The sequence below is a fragment of the Peromyscus leucopus genome, chromosome 3, assembly GCF_004664715.2.
Source record: "Peromyscus leucopus breed LL Stock chromosome 3, UCI_PerLeu_2.1, whole genome shotgun sequence".
Lineage (NCBI taxonomy): Eukaryota > Metazoa > Chordata > Mammalia > Rodentia > Cricetidae > Peromyscus > Peromyscus leucopus.
Window position 1 is genome coordinate 118,616,868 of NC_051065.1, and position 24,362 is coordinate 118,641,229.

General features: G+C 41.0%; 1 protein-coding gene across 1 annotated transcript in view; it reads right to left on the bottom strand.

Annotated features, from left to right (window-relative positions):
• Cntn3 (contactin 3) overlaps positions 1-24,362 on the bottom strand; it is a 296,912-nt gene that overhangs the window by 265,380 nt on the left and 7,170 nt on the right. The window contains exon 2 of the mRNA XM_028872712.2: positions 19,978-20,112. Coding sequence (XP_028728545.1) covers positions 19,978-20,032 — 55 coding nt within the window. The 5' untranslated portion in view covers positions 20,033-20,112. The remainder of the gene's footprint in view (positions 1-19,977; positions 20,113-24,362) is intronic.

The window sequence follows — 24,362 nt, forward strand, 5'->3', positions numbered from 1 at the left end:
TATACATCTGGGAGTCACTACAGTACTGTATGAACCTGCAAAAGAACAGTAATAAAAGTTTATTTGGAGATTAAAAACCTGGGAGCCTTACTTCAAAAACTTAGAACTAATATAAAAGCACACATAAATGCTGCCATGAGCCTTTGAAGCTCTTTGGGTGGCATATGAAATGGCTGTTCATGTTGGAAATATTCTCAGAACAGAATGAGCCCTTGAAGTTGCCAATGTAGAACAAGGAAGTGTCATGCCTGGAATCTATGTGCTTTTTGAGTGATGCATTAATTTTATTAGTGCTCTCATGCCTATGAGTGATCTAATCAATGTCACAAAGGTAGCGGGTGATCCAAAAACTGCCTGGATGCCTTAATCTTCAACATTAGCAACCTTCAACATTCCTTCTTGTATGTGAAATTGGTAGAGTTCACATCCCTACAATAAATGATATATAAATATCAACAATAATTTATAAGGGCAGATTAAACAACCAAGCCCTTGAGTCATCACACTGTGAACCTATCCAGATAAAAAACTGGAACAGAGTCAAAAGCCTCAGAGAATGTAATTTCATGAGTCAGCACAGTGTGACAAATCCCCAAAAAGCAAACTTTCACTTCTTTCTATTAAATATCTTCTATGACAAGAAGTTGGGGGTTTCTATGATCATACAATAGGGTCAAGTAAAAGAACTGAATCAGCTTGGTGGTGGTGGCTCACGCCTTTCATCCTAGCACCTGGGAGGTAGAGCCAGATGGATCCTTGTGAGTTCGAGGCCTGTCTGGTCTACAGAATGAGTTCCAGGACAGGCACAAAGCTACACAGAGAAACCCTATCTCAAACCTCCCACCCCCCAAAAAAAGAACTGAATCACAGTACACCCTGCCATGAAAGCACATAACAAAGACACCCGGGTGACCAAGAGCCCAGATCAGCTTGAGTACATAGGGATTTCTCTCACTTTTATAAAAAATCAAATCACTAACATTACCTTCAGTTAAAACACACATTTTTTTTTTCTTTTTAATCAAGAGCTATCAATATTAGCTTTGTTTCCAGGATCTTGATGAAAAACAATTAAGCCCAGATGGTGTAAAGAGAAAATAAACCCAAATATAGAGACAAGAGCTTAATTCTTTAGTCTTAATTCTTTTGTCAGACAAAATAAAAAAAGATAGTAAGTTTAATGGCCAGCTATAAGAATAGGATTTCCTTCTTTTTAAGCAAGGATTATCAAGAATTCTATATATGTCTAAAAAAAAAAAACACTATTTGCATTCAGCATTCAGTTTTTTAAATACTAACAGAACACTCAACACAAATTTACCAAAGTTTTAATCTCATTTATCTAACATAAGAAATCTCAGAAAATAGAAAACCCCATGGAGGTTAAACAACAAAGTATTGAACATTGAATGATTCACTGAAGAAAATATAGTAGAAAATAAAAACAGAGTATTAAATGAAAATGAAAACCATAGCATACCAAACCATCTGGGTTACTGTGAATCTTATATTTTTAAAGTATTTGGTCTTCAAATCTTTGACTAATGGGTGGAATGTATCAGCAAGAATTACTTGAGCAATACATAGCACATTCTCACTGTTCTGAAGAAGTCTATTCTTCAAGAAGGAAAGTCAAGGGAAGTGTGCAAGTAGCCATGAGGACAGCTTATTGATATGAACTTCTTTTGACTATCAAATTAATTCCATCCTTCAGCTATGTCTAAACTTTAGAAATGAAGATGTGACAGTTTTACACATCAAGTTCACATTCAAGAACCAAGCAACAGGATTACCAAAATATCTTGTAATGTTTTGAGTAAGTATGCTTTGTTTTGTTTGTATCACAGCTATCTTGTGGTGTATATGGACTACAGGCCATGGTTGGACATTTCTTATTGAAAGACCCCAGCATACTTGCTTAGCCTAACACCATTTTGAGCAAGGCCTGAAAAGTACGGGGAAGTTCAGTTAGAGGACATGGGAACGAACAGGGTATCTGCGGTCGGCCACCTGGCCCCAGAACAGGGCACTAAAGGTCAGAAAAACAACTTGGAGCCAAGTCAGCAGGCATGTCGAGCTCGGGGAAAAACCACGAACTGTCCTGAGTTTGAACCTGGCCTCATATGAATCGTCCAATCAGAACCCTGTAAACCATGCTTCTCGCTTCTGTACCCGCCCTTCTGCTGCCCGACCCTATAAAAACCCTCCACTCCAGCCCATCGGCGCGCCAGTCTCTTGAGCCTCTTGAGTGACTGTGTCGCCCCGGGTACCTGTGTTCCTGAATAAAGCCTCTTGCTGTTTGCATCTGACTTATGGTCTCGGTGTGATCTCTGGGCGAGGGTCTCTCCAGAGGGAAGACTACCTTCGGGGGTCTTTCATTTGGGGGCTCGTCCGGGATCGGAGACCCCCCACCTCGGGACCACCGACCCACTGTCAGGAGGTAAGTTGGCCGGCCACTGTCTGTCTGTATTGTCTCAGTCTGTCTACTTGTCTTTCGTTTTCGTCGGGCGTCCTAAGTCAGGTCTGAGTCGGTGGGGGCTGAAGGAGCTGACGAGCTCGGACTTCGCCCACCGAAACCCTGGAAGACGTTCCACGGGTGTCTGAAGTCCCCACTGGGGCACGGTTTTTCGGGGCCACCCTCGTATCTGAAGGATACGTGGTGTTGGTAGGAGACGGAGATCTCAAGTACTCCGTAAATCCATCTGAGTTTTTGCTTTCGGTTTTACACCGGAGCCGCGCAGCGCAACTGTCTCTTATTTGTGTTGTCGGGTTGTTTTGTGTTCTTTGTCTAATCCTTCTCCATCAGGAACTAATATGGAACAGACTGTCGTTACCCCCTTGAGCCTAACTACTGACCATTGGTCGGACGTCAAAGGCCGGGGGAGCGATGAAGGTGTAGTCATCAAGAAAAATAAATGGATGACCCTCTGTGAGGCCGAATGGGTCATGATGGATGTAGGATGGCCACTGGAAGGGTCATTTAATCTCTCTCTCATTTCACAGGTTGAGGGGAAGGTGTTTGCCCCCAGCCCCCATGGGCATCCAGACCAGGTTCCCTACATCGCCATTTGGAGATCCCTGGTTGAAAACCCATTCCCCTGGGTCAAGCCCTTCCTCCCACAACCTCTCACTCCCCAGCCTTCGGCGCCTCCTAACCCCCTTTCTTCTCTCTACCCAGTCCTTCCCCGCAGGGAGCCTTCCAAGCCCCCTGTCCTTCCCCCTGATCGTAATTCTCCTCTCATAGACCTTCTGACAGATGAACCGCCACCCTACCAGCCGACCCCCCCAGCGTCACCCGCGGCCCCGGCGGCTGCGCCCGCTGTGGCTCTAGTCGCGACACCGGCTGCGACCTCCCCGGCGGCTGCGCCCCCCGTGATGACCCCGCTCGCTGAGGACTCGGAGGAAGAAGAAGAAACAGTCCAGTCCCCCATCGCGGGCCGCCTCAGGGGCCGCCGAGCCGGCCCCCCACTGAATCCAAAGCCTTCCCGCTTCGGGAAGGACCCAACCATCAGTTACAATATTGGCCCTTTTCTGCCTCAGACCTTTATAATTGGAAACAACATAATCCCCCTTTCTCCAGGGATCCTGTTGCCTTCACCGGCCTAATTGAGTCCATCCTAGTGACTCACAGGCCGACTTGGGACGACTGTCAGCAGCTCCTGCAGACCCTCTTAACCATAGAGGAAAAGCAGAGAGTTTTCTTGGAGGCCCGGAAGCAGGTTCTGGGCGATGACGGGAGGCCAACCCAACTCCCAAATATCATCGATGCAGCTTTTCCCTTGACCCGCCCAGACTGGGACTTCAATACACCTGAAGATAGGGAGCATCTACGTCTCTATCGCCAGTTGCTCTTAGCGGGTCTCCGAGCGGCCGCCAGAAGGCCTACCAATTTAGCTCAGGTAAGGAATGTGATACAGGGAAAGGAAGAATCACCCGCTGCACTTTTAGAGAGGCTGAAGGAGGCTTATAGGATGTACACTCCGTATGATCCAGAAGACCCAGGGCAAGCACCAGGTGTCATCTTATCATTTATCTACCAGTCTAGCTCAGATATCCGAACCAAATTGCAGCGGTTGGAAGGTTTACAGGCGCTAGGTTTGCCAGACTTATTGAAGGAAGCAGAGAAAGTGTTCAATAAGAGAGAAACTCCTGAGGAGCGTGAGGAAAGGAGATGGCAGAAACAAGAAGAAAGGGACAAGAAACAGCATAGGGAAATGAAAAAGGTTTTGGCCGCCGTTGTGTCTCAGGGACAGCGGAGAGAGGGAGATAGGTCGGGAGAGCGAAGGAGGCCACCCTTTGATAAAGATCAATGTGCTTACTGTAAGGAGAAGGGACACTGGGCCCGAGAGTGCCCCAAGAAGCATCAGAAAGCGTTCCAACAGATCAAGAAGGCCTTACTCGAGGCCCCGGCTCTGGGTCTGCCAGATCTAACCAAGCCCTTTGAGCTGTTTGTGGATGAGAACTCAGGTTTTGCCAAAGGGGTACTGGTGCAAAGACTGGGACCTTGGAGGAGACCTGTAGCGTACTTGTCCAAGAAATTGGACCCGGTGGCTACAGGATGGCCTCCATGCCTCCGCATGGTGGCAGCCATTGCCGTATTACTCAAGGATGCCGGAAAGCTGACTCTGGGACAGCCATTGACTGTGCTGGCCTCCCATGCAGTGGAGGCCTTGGTCCGACAACCACCGGACAGATGGCTTTCTAACGCCAGAATGACTTACTATCAGGCCTTACTACTGGACTCAGACCGGGTAAATTTTGGGCCGACAGTTTCCCTTAACCCTGCTACCTTGCTGCCACTGCCTAGCCCCTCCGAGGAACATGACTGCCTCCAGATTCTAGCCGAAGCACATGGCACCCACCCTGATCTGACAGATCAGCCGCTTAAGGATCCAGACGCTGTCTGGTACACAGATGGGAGCAGTTTCCTGGAGGAGGGGGAACGCAGAGCCAGGGCAGCTATAACCACCGAATCGGAAGTGGTATGGGCATCGTCACTCCCACCTGGGACATCGGCCCAGCGCGCAGAACTGATTGCGCTCACCCAAGCTATCCGGATGGCAGAAGGTAAGAAGCTCACAGTTTATACTGACAGCAGATATGCCTTCGCCACTGCACATGTCCACGGGGAAATCTACAGACGGAGAGGCCTGCTGACGTCCGCGGGTAAGGAAATCAAAAACAAAAAAGAGATCCTAGACCTCCTAAAGGCCCTGTTCCTCCCGCTCCAACTCAGTATTGTCCACTGCCCAGGGCATCAAAAGGATGACTCTGTGGTAGCCAGAGGGAATCGGCTGGCGGATCTGACTGCCCGAACAGTAGCTTCCCAGCCAGCAGGGAGCAGCCAGTTGATGGCCATACAAGAACCACAGCCTGAGAGAGACCCCGTGCCCTATAGCCCAGAAGACCATGAGCTAGCAAAGAAAATGGGGGCGGACTGGGAACAAGGAAGACAAGCATATATACTAGGGGACCGGATGGTCATGCCAACCTCCCATACCCGATATATGCTGAGATTCCTCCATGCATTGACCCATTTGAGCAAAAACAAGATGAAGACCCTATTAGACAGAGAAAACACCTGGGCAGTGCTGCTGAACCAGGATCAGGTACTCCAGCAGGTAACTTCTACCTGCCCAGCCTGTGCTCAAGTCAACGCAGGAAAGGTTCATCTAAACAAGGGGGCCCGCCAAAGAGGCCATCGTCCTGGTGTTCATTGGGAAATAGACTTTACAGAAGTAAAACCCGGACTCTACGGGTACCGGTACCTCCTGGTCTTCGTGGACACCTTTTCTAGATGGATCGAGGCATTTCCAACCAAGAATGAGACGGCTAACGTGGTAACAAAGAAACTGTTGGAAGAAATCTTCCCCAGGTATGGGATGCCTCAAATATTGGGGTCGGATAACGGGCCTGCCTTCGTCTCTCAGGTAAGTCAGAAGGTGGCCAAACTATTGGGGGTTGATTGGAAACTCCATTGTGCATACCGCCCCCAGAGCTCAGGACAGGTAGAACGAGCTAATAGAACAATCAAGGAGACTTTAACCAAACTAACGCTTGCAACTGGCACTAGAGATTGGGTGCTCCTACTCCCCTTGGCTCTCTACAGAGCCCGAAATACTCCTGGCCCACACGGCCTAACCCCTTTTGAGATCATGTTTGGGGCTCCACCTCCTGTTGTAGATTTTCTTCACCCTGATATCTCATCTTTTAATACCAGCCCCACTTTGGAAGCACATCTCCAGGCCCTCCAGCTGGTGCAGAAGGAAATCTGGAAGCCACTGGCTAAAGCCTATCAGGAGCAGCTGGACAGGCCTGTGGTCCCCCACCCCTTCCAGATTGGAGATTCTGTCTGGGTCCGGCGCCACCAGACCAAGAACCTAGAGCCACGATGGAAGGGGCCCTACACTGTCTTGCTGACCACCCCCAATGCACTCAAGGTCGACGGGATTGCTGCATGGATCCACGCCTCTCATGTGAAGGCTGCCAGGGAACCCGACCCAGCGGGATCCAGAAAATCAACATGGACAGTGCGCCGCACAAGAAACCCCTTAAAAATAAGCTCCAGTTGGGACCTGATTAAACTTGAGAGGAACTTCACCAGAGCCACAGGCGGTTGGTTCTGCGCACCCAAGTCCGGCCTCCGCCCAAACTCAGGGCAGGACACGTTTACCCCTGGACTCTCACTCCCCTTGAAGATAACCTTCACCGCCCCAGGTAAGGCCTATGTAGGCTGGCAGCAGGGTCGAACATGGGGGCTCAGGCTATATGAGGATGACTACGATCGAGGGTTACGGTTCACCATCAAACTCAAGGTAGACGCCATCCGCTCCAACTCTGTGGGGCCCAGCTCGGTCCTTGCGGATCAAAAACCTCCATCCAGATTTATGCCCACTCCCCAGACGCCCACTGGGATCCTGACTGGTTCCATGGCGCCACGGCCCGGGACAGGAGACCGGCTATTGAATCTTATAGAGGGCGCTTACTCAGCCCTCAATGTTACCAACCCAAATCGGACTCAGGAGTGCTGGTTATGCCTAGTCTCCACACCTCCCTATTATGAGGGGGTGGCCGTGGTCGGAAGCTTCACCAATTCTTCTTCACCCCCGTCAGAATGTGCCTCGACACCTCAGCATAAACTCACAATCTCTGAGGTGTCAGGACAAGGACTATGTCTGGGGACAGTACCCCACACCCACCAACACCTGTGTAATCGCACCTAGGCACTTGTTCCAGGACCCCACTATCTCGCGGCTCCCAACGGGACTTATTGGGCCTGTAGCACTGGACTTACACCATGCATCTCCCCCTCAATACTAGCCAACACGGCCGATTATTGTGTGCTCATAGAACTGTACCCCAAGATAGTCTACCATACACCTGAAGATATCTATGCCCGGTATGAAACAGGGGTCCCCCGCATAAAAAGAGAGCCAGTCTCGCTAACTCTGGCCCTGATACTAGGTGGATTAACTATGGGAGGAGTCGCCGCCGGAATAGGCACAGGTACCACTGCCCTCATAGAAACCAACCAGTTCAGACACCTCCAGGCTGCCATGCATACCGATATCCAGGCACTGGAGGAATCAGTGAGTGCCTTGGAAAAGTCACTCACCTCTCTGTCTCAGGTAGTTCTGCAGAACCAAAATATCTTGTAATGTTTTGAGTAAGTATGCTTTGTTTTGTTTGTATCACAGCTATCTTGTGGTGTATACGGACTACAGGCCATGGTTGGACATTTCTTATTGAAAGACCCCAGCATACTTGCTTAGCCTAACACCATTTTGAGCAAGGCCTGAAAAGTACGGGGAAGTTCAGTTAGAGGACATGGGAACGAACAGGGTATCTGCGGTCGGCCACCTGGCCCCAGAACAGGGCACTAAAGGTCAGAAAAACAACTTGAAGCCAAGTCAGCAGGCGTGTCGAGCTCGGGGAAAAACCACGAACTGTCCTGAGTTTGAACCTGGCCTCATATGAATCGTCCAATCAGAACCCTGTAAACCATGCTTCTCGCTTCTGTACCCGCCCTTCTGCTGCCCGACCCTATAAAAACCCTCCACTCCAGCCCATCGGTGCGCCAGTCTCTTGAGCCTCTTGAGTGACTGTGTCGCCCCGGGTACCCGTGTTCCTGAATAAAGCCTCTTGCTGTTTGCATCTGACTTATGGTCTCGGTGTGATCTCTGGGCGAGGGTCTCTCCAGAGGGAAGACTACCTTCGGGGGTCTTTCATTATAAGCCACACCAAAGAAAACCATAGCCAGTTGCCTACTGAACTTTGAGTTTTCTGATGTAAGAACTGCTCCATCTACAAGGAACAGCCTCCCATCTATAGCCTACGCTATCACAGAAATTCTGCTTCTGTCCATTTAGGTAAGGTTGTTCACCTGGAAGCAGTCAGAAGTGAGCATACTCAAATATATTTCCAAAAGTCTACTTCCTGATATTTTGATGTGTATACACATATACACTGAGGTCTACACACACACACACACACACACACACACACACACACACACACAGGGAGAGAGAGAGAGAGAGAGAGAGAGAGAGAGAGAGAAAGAGAGAGCTTCCTCTCTTCTATGTAAGTTACCTCTTTCTCTACCAAGCATCAAGTAATAGTCATGCAATACTTTGCTGCAAAAGTGCCTAGAGCACACAATATTCATAAAAACCTTTGTGTAACTTAAAGGTCAAGAATGGAAGTTCAGACAATCTAGAGAAAGTCCCCCCTGTGCTAATAACTAGCTGTGTGACTTAGATCAAGCACCTAAACATGTACACTTCATTTCAACACAGGCAGCTCCAGAATCACACACACACACACACACACACACACACACACACACACACACACACACACATACACACTCATTCATTTAAGTGTTACTCAATGTTATTAAAGTATTATGAGCCTTAATGTGTTTCATATCTTCTTCACCAAGAATTATTCTTTAAGGGGCTATTGAGATGGGTCAGAGGATACAGAACCTCCCCTACAACAGCAAAAACCAAGACCAGAGTTTGGAACCCCAAGACCCATGTGAAAATTAGGTGGGCATGGTGGTCATCTGTAACCCCTGTGTTAAGAAAGCAGAGACAAGGGATCCCGGGGCAAGCTAGCTAGCTAAGACTAACCAAATCTCTAAGATTGAGGTTAAACAGAGAGGCCCTGCAACACCTGATATCAACATTGTCCATACGCAAGAATATGTGCACAAATGAACACATGTGAACATACATACACATACAACAAACACACACATGCAGGGTTATATTATTTGAAGTTATGCATTCCAATAGTGTAGGGCTTCCAAATCACAAGCTCCAGTACATTTTCTTACTCTATTTCTCTACTTGCAATGAGAAGGTCTCGTCTTCAGCCATCCTCCTGCTGTCTTGAGGAACTTCCCAAGTCTTTGCTCAGACCTTCTTCCCCTCTCCATCAGAGCATGGTTTCTGGTCTTCCTCCTTTTATTTAATTTTCCAAATCTCACTTGAATTTGTGTCATGGATTGTAGTCACTATATAAAGACCTCCCCACCTGGATCCCCTGCCATGGCACAGTAGATGCTGATATTGATGCAGAGTCCCAATCTTCTGATGTAGATAGACCCCAGCTCCTGTCATGCAGACACGCTTCAACCACTTCAACACTACGGATGTCTTAAGCAATTCCAAATCCCTGTCTCCTTCTGTGTCATTTATTTTCTGTTAATCGCTTCATTATTTTCCCACTGAATTTCAGACCTCAAAAACTCCCTTCAGCAGTCCTCTCCCTCACTTAGAATAGCCATGCAATTGCTTGTCACATTTGTTCAGCTTTCACTTTCTCATTTTTCTCCTGTTCAGTATTATCTTTCTATACCAACTAACTGCCATTGGTTGGGCATTGTTGTACAGCTATTTCCTGAGAAATGAAACAATTCGTCCTTGAGAAGGAGGGCTGTACTGAAAACTCAGGAAGCTATCAAACTTATAAGGCTCTGGAGCCAAGAAAGTGGCATATTCAGAAGGTCCCATTTCAAGGTTATGCATGCCAAAAACACATGCTAAGGGGAAGAGACTCTCAGTGCAGCTGATTGCAAATAAAGATCCAGGTTTCATAGCTCCTTACCAATGCTGGGCTAGACTTTTCAGTGATAAAGGTGCTTTTGAGTTATCCATCTTCCTGTAAGTAACTTTAAAAACTCAGAGGTTCACCAAGGTAAACTTGGATGAGACTGTTTTTTGATCTGTCATCACTACCCTAGGTGGGATCAGTAGGATTTTTTATACCTCCCCAGGAAGAGTTATGCACCAAGCATATAATTTACCTCTTGGATGATGTAAAACAGTACCCTCCAAGCATCACTTCTGTCTTTTATCCTTCTGCTCTAGCCTATTAACTCCCCATTGGTACAAAATTTTTAGAGCAAAATTAAAATGGTAACACACACCAATATTTAGGCCTGATATCTTTCTTTTAATCCACACTACTTACTGTAGTTTTATTCATGATATAAGACAATATTAATTTTTCTAATTAAAAAGAAAACAACTGAGTTTATATATATAAAACTTCAAATGTGCAATTTTATTATTTAAACATGTAATCTGTGTAAAATCTTTTAATAATGTATGTTTTGCCTTTTTAAAATATATATCCTTGAAATTCAGGATGCATTTTACATTTATGGTAAATCTCAATTTGGTGTGATGATATTCCAAGTTCTATGTGGCCACAGGTGGCCAGTAACTGCCACAATAGTAAAAGGAGACCTTCAAAGATACTTCGTGAGCATTCATGTATAGACATACACACACTAAATAAATAAATGAATAATAATAAAAAAGATACTTCCTGGATTTGAAACCTAAGCTCCACTTAATAACGGTGATAACCTTAGACAAAGTAATAACACATCTGTACCTCAGTTGCTGCCTATGAGGTAACAAGAAAATTATCAATCTCAAAGGATTGTAGTTTGGTGTAAATTAACATATTCATGGGTAGAGCTGGAAGACCTCAATGTTAACTGAAATGATCCAGGAACATAAAAACAAATAGCACATGATGGCCTTGTATAAATTAGAAGAAGGCAAGCCTGTGTTACACTTTTCTCTAAACTTATCTTTTCAGCATATTGTCTCTTTTTTTTAAATTTTTTGAGACAGGGTTTCTCTGTGTAGCTTTGGAGCCTTACCCAGAACTCACTCTGTAGCCCAGGCTGGCCTCAAACTCACAGAGATCTGCCTGCCTCTGCCTCTTGAGTGCTGGGATTAAAGGTGTGCACCACCACTGCCTGGCTTAGGCATATTTTCTTAAATGATGTCTAGCTTTTATATGATGATAATGCTGTGGACTGTTTGTTTGGTAAATATGTTTGTGTTTTCTTATTTGACATATAGGATTCTATACTAAAATACTAGGATTTAAACATAGGATCTTGCACATAAATTCTATGAAAATACTCTAAAGCCACATCTTTAGGCTAATTCTTTTTTTCTTTCATTTTTCTTTATTAAGAAATTTTCTACTCACTCCACATACTATCCACAGATTGCCTTCCTCCCTCCTCCCACCCCCTAGCCCTCTTTCCCAAGCCACTCCGCATCCCCACATCCCCCAAATCGAGGTTTGCCATGGGAATCCAATTGATGAGAGAGAAGAGAGATACTGTAGGTGAGGGTCATCGAGATCATGATGGGAGGACGTGCAGAGATGACTGGCCACATTCGTGGAAGCCCATGAACTGAGGACTGGTGGCTGTGGAGCCCCATGGAGCTGGACTAGGCCCTCTGGATATGGAAGACAGTTGTTTAAGCTAATTCTTAGATTCTAAATTCAAGCTTGAATCCTTTAAGTATGTGAATTTTATGAAGTTTTTTTTAACGTGTCAAGACTCCCGGTTCCTCATTTGTAGGACAGGGTTAAAAATAATGAAAGGGCCAGAGACTTAACTAAAGAATTAATGATACAACTCAGAGAAATTCCTTAGCATGATGCTTCAGGAATAGTAAGGGCTCAAAAAATCATCAGAGTAATTTTGGGGTGCCCTACTCAAATGGTGTCTTCTCCATTGTTGTTTTCTGAATCTTCATTTCTCCAAGTAAACAAGAGATAACTTCCACTACTCCAGATGTATTTTTGCTAAATTGGACTCTTGTAACATCATTCCTTCTATTGTTTACCTGAGCCTCCTTTCCTTCCTACACTGACCACAGCCTGATTCATCTTGGACTCCTCCACTTCAGTTCTCACAATAACCTCTACAAATCTGGTGCTGAGTATGCAGCCTACTTAATGGCTCTTCAGAAAGATATCCTTGTTTGCAGCATGTAGGAAGCACAGAAGAAAAAAAAAGGAACATAAAGCAGAAGCATGAGGAGCAAGGTTAGGGCAACACTACAAGATGAGAGAGTACAAAGACCAGAGCTCCCCACTGAAAGGACAGAGAGGAGCGAGGGAAGAGGAAAAGGACAAGGACACATAGTGCGCCTGTCATCAATTCTGCCTTCTCTTTGTCTGGGGACACACTCTACACATACAATTTATTTCTTCAGATCAACAGTGGTTCATATGAATGCAGGCATGTGTGTGTCTGTATGTGACTGGGTGTGTATATGCATTTGCCTCATATTCATGAGTTAATACTTAACTACTGCACTCTTAATGGCGAGCCCTGTCCATTTAGCTCTTCTGATAGGATTGAATTTATGGAAAAGCATAATATACATGGGCACATTTTAAAACGCTTTTATGTGACCAGTACTTTAAGACAGCTTAACACTTAGGTAGTAGAAATTAAATCAGTTTGTATGAGCATTTTATTTGAAAAAGTTAGTGACTAATTATGGGATATTTTTGTGACAATAGCTATTTTAAGAGCTAAACAGAAATGTGGGGGTTTATTTAAATTATATGTTTGCTGAACTCTAATTATACTTCAAAACATGTTTTCAAAGTTTACTTAATCTTTTCTTAGTCAACATCAAACACAGAAAACTCCAACATGTACAGTTAATGACTGTTATGGGAACAAAATGTACCAACCATGCTTAAATCTTTTACTGGTGCTCACAAGCATATTTGCCTGGCCTGTGAAGATTTAAATGGAATTAATGAAAAACAAGTCTAGACGTCAGCAGCTGCAGTCATGAGGATGACCTGAAATAAATTTATCTGTAAAAACATGGAGGCCATCAGGATGTATGGGCAGAGAACAGTGACCTCTCCATTTTACCTGTCTCAGTGCTATCAAGCTATACTACACTATTCACACACAGGACAGAAGACATGAGAACCATCTCTGCTTAAAACAACAGCTTTCTTGAAGTATAACATCTAATACCAAAAACAAACAAGAAAAATCGGACAGTTCTAAAAATATTTTGAGGTTAACTGTAGCCCAGTAAACATCCTTAATCATTTTCTAGGTGATGACAAGTGTGGTGCTACTAAAACCAATTGAAAAATAATACCATACATTGATTTGAGGGAGAACTTGAAAAGTTAATTTTACTCTCGTATCATTATGAAATTACAGTGTGGACAGAAAACTAACAAAGCAAGTTAATTGCGTTATAGCAAGATTGAACACAATGGACAATATGCTGGAGGCACATAAAGATGTGTTTCCGTAGATGTGGATACTGTTTGAAGAAACACAACCACCGGCATAAGAAAAATAGAGATGATGAGTTCCCCACATAGCTATAGCTGTGAATTTAGTCTGCACATGTTTCCCATGAATACATACACAATGCCGAAGGAAGCCTGAATTCGACTATGGTGTCTGTGAACTTCACATTCAATTATAAAGTGTATAATTTTTATTAAAATTATTTAGAAAATGCCATCTACACTTCTTCCAAAGGTACTGTCTAACCTCAATAACAATGGGTTAACAATAGCTTTAGGCATACATACAAGCAGACATACATAGGCTTCCACTGCTTTCCTTATACCTGAAATGGGCAAATAGAAAGTTCAAGGGTCAAAGCTTGAAAAATTCACTTCTGGGCTTAGGGATATTTATTGTCTATCATGTTTTTCTGTCACAGTCTCCTCTGAGATTAAAACACTCCATCCTGCAGGGGAGCTCCTTAAGCAGGTAGGCAAACAACTGAAAAAATAGCATCAAGAACTCACTGAAACTGACCAGACTCACTAGGCCCCTCCCTGCCAGAGTAAACTGTAAAAGCTGAAAGTTACACACTCTCAGAGGGAAAACAAGCTGAGCTTCACAGAAGACTATCAGAGGAGAAAAACTGCGAAGACTCTGAGAGACTTCCACCAACTGAAGCACCTGGAAAGGGTACTTGCCAACCTGTTGAGCTGCCTTCAGGCTGGGCACTGGTGTCCAGGTTTCTCAGCTTGTGTGAGCTGTCAAACATGCTGGGTTGAACAGTCATGTTTCAGGCACTTTTGCTCCTGTAAATAACCCTTCACCCATATTCCTGTAGTAAACTCAACCCTACATTCGTTTAAGTAACTACAAGAAAACTCATTGGTTCATCAAGTTGGACTTTGGTGGTATCTGTAATTGGGTCTGTCATGGGTTCCCTATCTGGGGTGACTAAACAAGCATGTTTTATCATCCCAGGAAAAGTTTGTTACACAATACATGTTTAATCTTGTGGGAAACTAGACTGAAAAATCTTCTAGGAATATACCACATTCTGGGCATATCTGTGAAGACTTCTCCAGTCATCATGATATGATGTCCTGGACCTTGTGTATGAATTAATTCATTGGCAGATGCATAACATGATACTATCATTGGAAGGAAATGATACCTATTTGGAGGAAGTATGTCACTGAGTCATGTTCTACCTTTGATCCATTCCTCCATTTCCTTCCTCCACTTCCCATCAGAAGGGATCAAAGCTCTCCTGTCAAATGCTCTGCCTCACCACAGGCACACAAACATGTAGACAGGCTACCAGGGACCAAACCACTGAAACCATGAACTGAAAAAAAAAAAAAGTGCTATTCTTTAAATTCTTTCTCAGTGAAAGAAAGTCACCAATAGAACCTTTATGTATTTTAAGCCAGCAGGGGCACCAGGTCAGCAAACTGTCAAGAAGCAGCCAGTTTGCCCTTGACCTGTCTTACCACATTCCCCAAATTAAGATTTTCCTGAACTTAACTTGCTAAATGACTGTAGAACAGCCACCAGAGAAACTTAGATTTGATGATTATTCACTAAGATCCATCGTGAAATATGTATGACATGTTCCATATAATTTAAGCAAAGAGTGGTCCCTGAGCCAAGAAAATCTTGTTGGGAAAATGTCATTACTTAACTAGACTAGGCCAGTCACTGGGAGAAATGGAGCAGGTCCATCTCAAGGGCTTTATCTAGAGTCAGTCTTAGAATCTGCCTGGCTTCACCATAATTGCCAACTAGATTTTGCATTGGAAATCCTACTACAAAATATACTAAAAGAAATCCAACAGTCTACTCTTATAAAACCAATCCATTTCAGGATGAGTGGCTACTCACATTGACACATAATTCTCAAATATTACCAAAACTGTAGCAAATGATGATAAATCAATTATTCACTATCATTCTATGAAAAGTTGGTAAAATAAAAATGCTTCATAACTTTCATAGGAAATTGCAACTTTCTAAATGATGTTTTTAAATAGATCTCACAAATATTTTTCACTAGCAATGGGTATTCCACCAAAGTATTTCCCTCTAGAAAACTGACACATAGAATGCTATCTGACAAGTTTAGACTTCCCACATAGAGTGATTAAAGACTTAACCATGTTTACTCCACAAAGACATAAAAACCTGGACTCATTTAATAAAATACGCAGTGCCTGTTGATAAAACAGACCCGGTGGACATTTACTACTTTTTACGTGACATCATAACATCTCTAGTATCTAGCATTGGGAAGATTGCCTAAGAGCTAATTAGTGCTTGCTGCTGCAGTTTCAGAAGACCTGAGTTCGGTTCCTGGCACCCATGTCAGGTGACTGATAAATGCCAATAACTCCAGCTGCAGAGGATCTGACACACGTTTTTCTGACCTCCTGAGGCACCCTCACACAGCTGTACAGCACCCACAAAATATATACAGACATATAATAAACAAAGGGAAAATTAAAAGTCTCCATTATCTTAGTTCATCTTGTTTCTCTCTGGTCATATATATAACCTGGCATACTGACCAGGCTCCTATTCCATACAGGTATGGAGCTGTGCCATACCACCACAGTATAATGCAAGAGGCACATATGTTTCCAATTTTCTAATAAAAACTTGACCATTACAATATAAAGGTCTAATCTACATTAACAATATTTTAACTTTGAAATAGATAAATAATGCTATTTTCTCCTATCATCAGTAAGAAAACTGAGCTAAAAATGATGAACTATCTCTGAAATCCTTGGTGAATTTTATTTACTGGGACAGAAGGGCTCAGGTTACTCACATTCCATGTGTTCTTATTCACCAGTGACTAAGGGTTCCCATACCAGACAGCAAATACCCGAGTCTTGAACAAGTAATTTCTGTTTTATTTTATGTACATGCGTGTTTTTCCTGCATGCATGTATGTGCCTAGTGCCTGGAGAGGCCAGAACTCGTCATCAGACCCGCTGAAACTGGAGTTACAGATGATTATAAGCCACCAGTTGGTGATGGGACCTGAACACAGGTCCTCTGCAAGAGTAGCAAGTACTCTTAACAACTGGGCCACCTTTCCAGCCATTACAGCTAAATGATTAATATTTAGGTATTGAAGAAGTAGAAAAATGCTTTCCTTGAGTTCTTATTGATTCCTAGCCAATGGCTTTTATTCCACAAAGAAATGATTCAGGAAGTGAACTCATCCTTTTACTTCAGAAATAAATAGAAATCTTATAGTAACCACACTGACTGGAAAAGTCATTTAGACTCGAGCCTACAGACTATTTCAGTTACCTTAACTAGTGAATAAGGAGTGCCATTCCCACCATCTGGACTCAGTTAACTTGCTTCTACTCCTTCATATCAATTGTATTAATTTTTGTGACGTTGCTCTGGCTCTAGCCCTAATAATGCTCCTTCCTTTTCTGGATTCCTGTCAGAATTTTAAGAATGCAAATGTTCTATTTTCTTGCTCTGCTCTACCTAAAACTGTCTCAGCTTTTGTTATGGTTAGTGCTGAGTGTCAAGTTGTCAAAACAAAAGAGAAAAGGAGGAAAAAAAAGAACAAAAAAATAATGGAGAGCAAACAACTTACTGGGAAAAGATAGAAAACTACACAGCACTAGTTGCATATACTGTGTATCTTCTGCTAAACATGTTTAAAGGCATTCAGTTGCTTTTATTCATATAAAAAATGGCTGGTATCATCCTAAATTAAAAATTTATTTCAAAATATGAAAAACACCAAAATATTTATTAGTAGATTAGCATACTCAGAAACCAACCTTATCAATTTTACTAATACAAAAAGAATGCTGATATTAAATACATAAATGATATCCTGAATTTAATATTTTTTAGAACACAAAAAACAGCCAAATCATTCCAATAGTATAATTATGAAGATTATCAATTCTCTAAAGCAGTATGTTACATAGAATATGTTGGACAAAAAAAAATCAGTTCTCCTTGAATATTCTACAGCTTTTAAATACCATTTCTATAAATTCAAATTGATATTTAATTTTCTTAAAGGTATTTTCACATTTTAGTATAATGAACACTGCTTTTTTTCTGTAAACTATCATGTGTAAAACATGAAGATGTCAAAATTTGGACACATGTGTATTGCAATTTTTATGTGGAATAGAATAATATTTTTGTATAGAATAGAATAAGATTTTAAACTTTTGAAAAATGGTCCCATTTTCCTTAACCATACAACACTTTCATTTTCTCAGTATGTGAGTTTTTTTTTTCCCACTTGTGAAATTTCAAGGTGACTTCTACAAAAGTTACCATCCTGATAACCTGTTTATATGGGCTAGCTATCATTTTGCTCTGTCTACAAAAACAAGAAAATCCAAAACTTTGTGAAATAACTAAACAGAAAATTATTATTTTAGTTTGTATGTCTGTATTGATCTTTCTCCAAACTCTGTTTCACAAATCTGAAATTCGAAAATAATTATCTTTATCTTCAGTTATAGAAACTGTTTTAGAAATATAATTAATTATATTAGGAAAACATAAAAATGGGGGGGCATTCATTCACAAAGTTTAAACCTCTAATCCAAGATTGCTTGTGAATTTTTACACTTTATCATTAAAATATATGAAAAATATTTTACTTTTGATACAAGAGCCCAGACATCTACTCTAATATATCTATACATGTAAATTCTGTGTTTTACTGATCATTCAAATCTGCCTCATTCATTGGAAAAGAAAACATGCTACACTTGGTTAAGCTTTAGGTTTCATAAAGAAAAGTGACTCCTAGGTTCCAGAAGACGGGTGTTGATTTGTTTTTATGGCAAGAAGTAATTTTTTTTATGATAATATACTTTCAAATGGGTAAGAGAAAGTAAATGAACAATGAGTAAAGGAAACAATGCCTACACACACGCAAACAGACAAAACACACATGGCCAAATGGTACAACAACCACATCAAATTGATGACATGCTCCTATTCACCATATTATTATATGTAGTATCCCTTAGATGTTTTATAACATAAAAGAAAGAAAAAACAAAAACATAATACCATATTTCATATTCTATATTATACTTCATTTAAAAATTTATTTTCTTACCAACTCCTCCACAATGGCATCAAAGTGAACAAAATGGAAGAGTATCAAATAAATTAAAATACTTTCATAGAGTATAAATAGGAAACATTTTTCTTTTGTCTACCTTTGTAAAAAAAAATGCTGAAACTGTAACAAAATGTCTCAAGAAAAATTCTAAGAACTTGATAGGAAAATGTCATAATATTCAAAAAAGTATGTTTCCTCTCACATTGACTCTACCTCTAGACACAGAACTATAGCCACCTCTAGAATGCTGAGAGAGGAGAATTAGTTCTCCCCCAAAATAAGCCGCCTAATTAGTTATCCAATACCAAATTGTCAGCCCTCAAATCAGATATATTATAAAAAATAACAAAACACCAAAATGACTGTGTTTGGGCATACATATATATATATGCAACATATAAATGCACATATATACTATATACATACATATAGATATATGTATATAATATATTTGAAGAAAAGGAAGATCATAGATTTGAAGGGGATGTGGGAAGTCAGATGGAGAACGTGGAATGAGGAATGAGAAGGGGAGGAATGACATAATTATATTTTAATTATAAAAATAAAATGTATTAAATACATATATACAATTACATAATTTCTTCCCTTTCCTCTTCTCCTTCTAAACTTCTTCTGCCCACCCCAGCTCCTTTTTTTTCATTATTTGTTTTCACATTTACATACATACTAACAAATTTATCAATATATATGCTAATAAATATGTAAATATAAAATACAATGAAAATAAGTGAATTTTCCTCATACAAGGGAGATCCTCATTTTCAGATTCTCTAGAAAAATGAATGGACATAAATGAACATTCTCAAATTTAGGTTGTCACACTGGGAACTCTTCCTAAATTCAGCAATATAGTATTAATATCAAATGGTCTTACAGTTTCTATGGGACTATATTGACTCATAAAAATTAGGGAGAAGAGCCATGAGAATCTAATTATCAGAATAAAGAATATGAATCTTCTTTCTGAGAAAAAAGATCTGTTTGTCTTTAACACTGGTATAATTTCACATCAACATTTAAAAAGAACTTGAGAATAAACAGACATAGACATGCATGCCTGTAATCCCAGTATTTGCAAGGTGAAGGCAGGATGATCAGGATCAAAATAGTGAGTTTGCAGTTAGTCTAGGCTACATGAGACCCTTTCTCGAAAACAAAAGCAAAGTATTTAAGCACATGACTTCCAGAATAATTCATACGAAATATAGCTTATTGTTACCTGCCAGGCAGCCAATGAACAAAAGCAGGATCAACTGTTTCCATGACAACATCATCTTTAATTGCCAAAAGCAAGAGTAACTCTTGTCTAGTCTCTGATGAATAGAATTCTTTGTCTTTAGGTAAATCCTTTAATCTGAAAAAAATGTAAAAGAATTCAGACTTTTAAAAACCAGTTCCTTTTAAAGAGACATTTTCTTATTTCCTTTAAACTTTGTATCATTCACAGAAAAATCACATCCTCAGATGAAACAAATATTTTTCTGTTATTCAAAATGGAGAAAGCTTTAAAGGCAGATACTTAAACACTTTATACAACTGACAGGAAAATGCAAGCAGTTTGTATAATTTAAAAACTCACCAGCAATAAAATATTAACTATTAACACATTAAATTTTAAATCTTTTGCTAGATAATTGCAACAAATAAAATATTAACCTGAATTCAAATTTCTTTCATTTTATCTAATGGTAAAATTTTAGTAAGACTAAAGGAGACAGATAAGCAGATCTCTTGAAGCAAGGATTGTCTCAATTTCTAAATCCATAACCAGGCACACAAATAAATACAAAATACTGTCAGAGTCCATTTTAAGCATGTTTTTGATGTCAGAGACAAGTCAGAAAGGTCCCCCATTATACACATACATACCTATACACATATATGTTTGTGTGTCACAAAACTTATGGAAATGCTAATTAAACAGCTTTTTCAGTCTGAGAATCCTGTAAACAGTATCACACTTTTGTCTTCTTGAACTTTCTTAAACTAGCATGTACTTGTGGAGAAGTAATTATCTGAAAGCCCTCTATTATTTTGAATGGCCCTGTGAAACTAAGATGCCTGGTTAATGATCAATAGGTAAGATACCCACATAAATAAACAAAATCAGACAACCCTTTTACCAAGGAACTCAGAAACTCAACTTGTCCCAAGCAGCAGAACCAACAGCTTAGAGTCTGCCACTTTAACAAGGAGGTGAACAACTCTGATTTTGCTACTCCTGGCTGGGTTGTTCTAGATATCACTGGGACAGAGAAAGGAAGCCTGGGTCCCTTTGTACAGTGGCTCTCAACAATTGGTTTCTGAGGGATATATCTCTTAATCAGATACTGTGTTCCAAACTATTATTGTGTCAAAAGAGAGAACATTAGACTTGCATTGTGTACTTAGTGCATTAAACCAGCCCCTCCTATATGTCCACTGATGTGTATGCATATGGTAAAAGTTTTGAGGTGAGAAGTAAGATATGTAATTCTACCCAGATTCCAGGGATTATGGTCACTAATCTTGTATATATCTGGGAATCTGTTTTTTTTTCCCCCAAACTCACAGAGATCTGCCTGCCTCTGCCTCCTGAGTGCTGGGATTAAAGACAAGTACCACCACCGACATCTGAGAATCTTGATCAAGTAGAAATGCAACTGAGAACAAGTCTTCTAAGATCTGGTTTGGAAAACTAATCATGTGACCTTGATTTCTTCTTACTACCCACTCCGTTATTGCTAATGACAGATGCCTTTGAGATTTCCCTTAACGTAAACATTGCACAATGAATTCAAGAGCAAATTATTTATGTGAAAGTTAAAAGATGAAAACCATTCAGGGATGGTGAAGAGAAGGAAGAAAGGGAAGGCATCGACCACTGTAGGAAACCTCCTGCCACACAACTATGAGCAACTTCAGTTAACGCCACTGGGGAAACCAAGAAGTTCAGCCTGCAATGGATGAACACCTGCCTGAAAGACATTAAAATATTCGCCTACTAAAGCAGAAAGGAGATAAGGTACTTATATATGTTCAACCTCACGGTGGGCACATGAGTACTGCTCTCTAAGACTACTAGTTACTTGGCACTCTTGACCTCTTACAGGTACAGCTACTCCACATCACTGTAGAGAATTCTCAAAAGACTAAAACTAAATCTACCATATGACAGAGCTATAGCACTCCTTGCCATAAATTGAAAGGACTCAACATCCTGTTCCACTGATACTTGCCCAGCCATTTTCATTGCCTTTCTATTCACAATATAAGGAAATGGAAACAACCTAAAAATCCTTCAACCAACATGTAAGAAAAATGTGATTTACATAAACAATGGAATTCTATTCAACTGTAAAGAAAAATGAAATTAAGAACATGTGGATAAATGGACTGGACTAGAATATATTATACTGAGTAAGGTAACCCAGACCCAGGAAGAAAAACACCACATGTTCGCTTTTATTTGTGAATCCCAGCTCCAAGTCTTTAGGTGAAAATATATAACCTCAAGTAACCACAGAAACCTGAAAAGTCAACAGGGATGTTGGTGTAGGGAGTAGCTATAGATAAAGAGATTATTGGGCATGGGAGCTACTATGTGAGAAATTGGAAAAACTAGGAGTAAGGGAGTTTATCTTTGGAAGACAAAGAGCATAAAACATTAAGGAAGAGGGAGGGAAAAAAGAAAATGATGACAAATATTACTAAAACAGCCATAGAAGAACATTTTGTTTTATGTTTATTGAAAACAGTATATAGTAGACATAAGTGTATATAAACATAAAATGTTGGAATGAAGTTATTTCATGTGAGATAATAATGCTCCCCACAAATGCCATAGAATATATAACAAAACTTGTGACACCAAGCATAGAAAAACCTCCTTTGAAATCATTGATTATGGGTTTTAAGAGACTTCTTACCAAAAGCAATCTACAGATTCAATAAACTCCCCATCAAAATCCCAACACAATTCTTCACAGACCTGGAAAGAACAATACTCAACTACATTTGGAAAAACAGAAAACCCAGAATAGCTAAAAGGATCTTGTACAACAAACTTGCCTCTGGAGGCATCACCATCCCTGACATCATGCTCTACTATAGAGCCATAGCAATAAAAACAGCTTGGTATTGGCATTAAAAACCCACATGTGGACCAATGGAATTGAATTGAAGACACTGACATTAACCCACACATCTATAAACACCTAATTTTTGACAAAGAAGCGAAAACTGAACAACAGAAAAAAGAAAGCATCTTCAACAAATGGTACAGGCATAACTGGACCTCAACATGTAGAAGATTACAAATAGATCCATATCTATAGCCATGCACAAAACTCAAGTCTAAGTGGATCAAAGACCTCAATATAAAACCAGTTACACTAATCTGATGAAAAGAAAGTAGGAAGTAGTCTTGAACACATTGGCACAGGAGACCACTTCCTAAAATTAAGAAGCACACCAGTAGCACAGACACTGAGAGCAACAATTAATAAATGGGACCTTCTGAAACTGAGAAGCTTCTGTAAGGCAAAGGACACAGTAAATAAGACAAAATGACAGTCTACAGAATGAGAAAAGATTTTCACCAACCCCACATCTGCAGAAGGCTCATCTCCAAAATATATAAAGAACACAAGAAATTAGACATCAGAATAATGAACAATCCAATTTAAAAATGGGCTATAGAGCTGAACAGAGAATTCTCAAAGGAAGAATTTCAAATGGCCGAAAGTCATTTAAGGAATTGCTCAGCATCGTTAGTCATCAGAGAGATGCATATCAAAATGACTCTGAGATACCATCTTACACCTGTCAGAATGGCTAAGATCAAAGACACTGAAGACAGCTTATGTTGGAGAGGATGTGGAGCAAGGGGAACACTCCTGCACTGTTGGTGGGAGTGCAAACTTGTACAACCACTTTGGAAATCAGTGTGGTGGTTTCTCAGAAAATTGGGTATCAATCTCCCTCAAGACCTAGCTATACCACTCTTGGGCATATACCCAAGGAATGCTCAATCATACCACAGGGACACATGCTCAACTATGTTCATATAAGCATTGTTTGTAATAGCCACAACTTAGAAACAACCTAGATGTCCCTCAACTGAAAAACTGATTAAGAAAATGTGGTACATATACACAATGGAGTACTATTCAGCAGAGAAAAACAATGACATCATAAAAATTTGCAGGCAAATGGATGGAACTAGAAAATATCATCTTGAATGACTTAGAAGGACAAACATGGTATGTACTCACTCATAAGTGGATACGAGATGTAAAGCACAGGATAACCAGACAGCAACCCATAACTCCACAGAAGCTATCTAACAAGAAATACCCAAAGAGAGACACATGTATCACCCTGGGAAGAGGAAATAGTTGAGATCTCCATGAGTGAACTGTGGGTGAGGGGTGGGCTATGGAGGGTAGGGTTTGGGGGATGAGAACATAAGGAAATAGGATGGTCGACCTGGAACAGGGATGGAGTGGTAAAACAATAAGAGAAATACCATGACGGAGGGGGATATCATGGGGATAGAGAGAAACATAGTGCTAGGGAAGTTGCCAGGAATCCCCAAGGATGACCCCAACTTGAACTACTAGA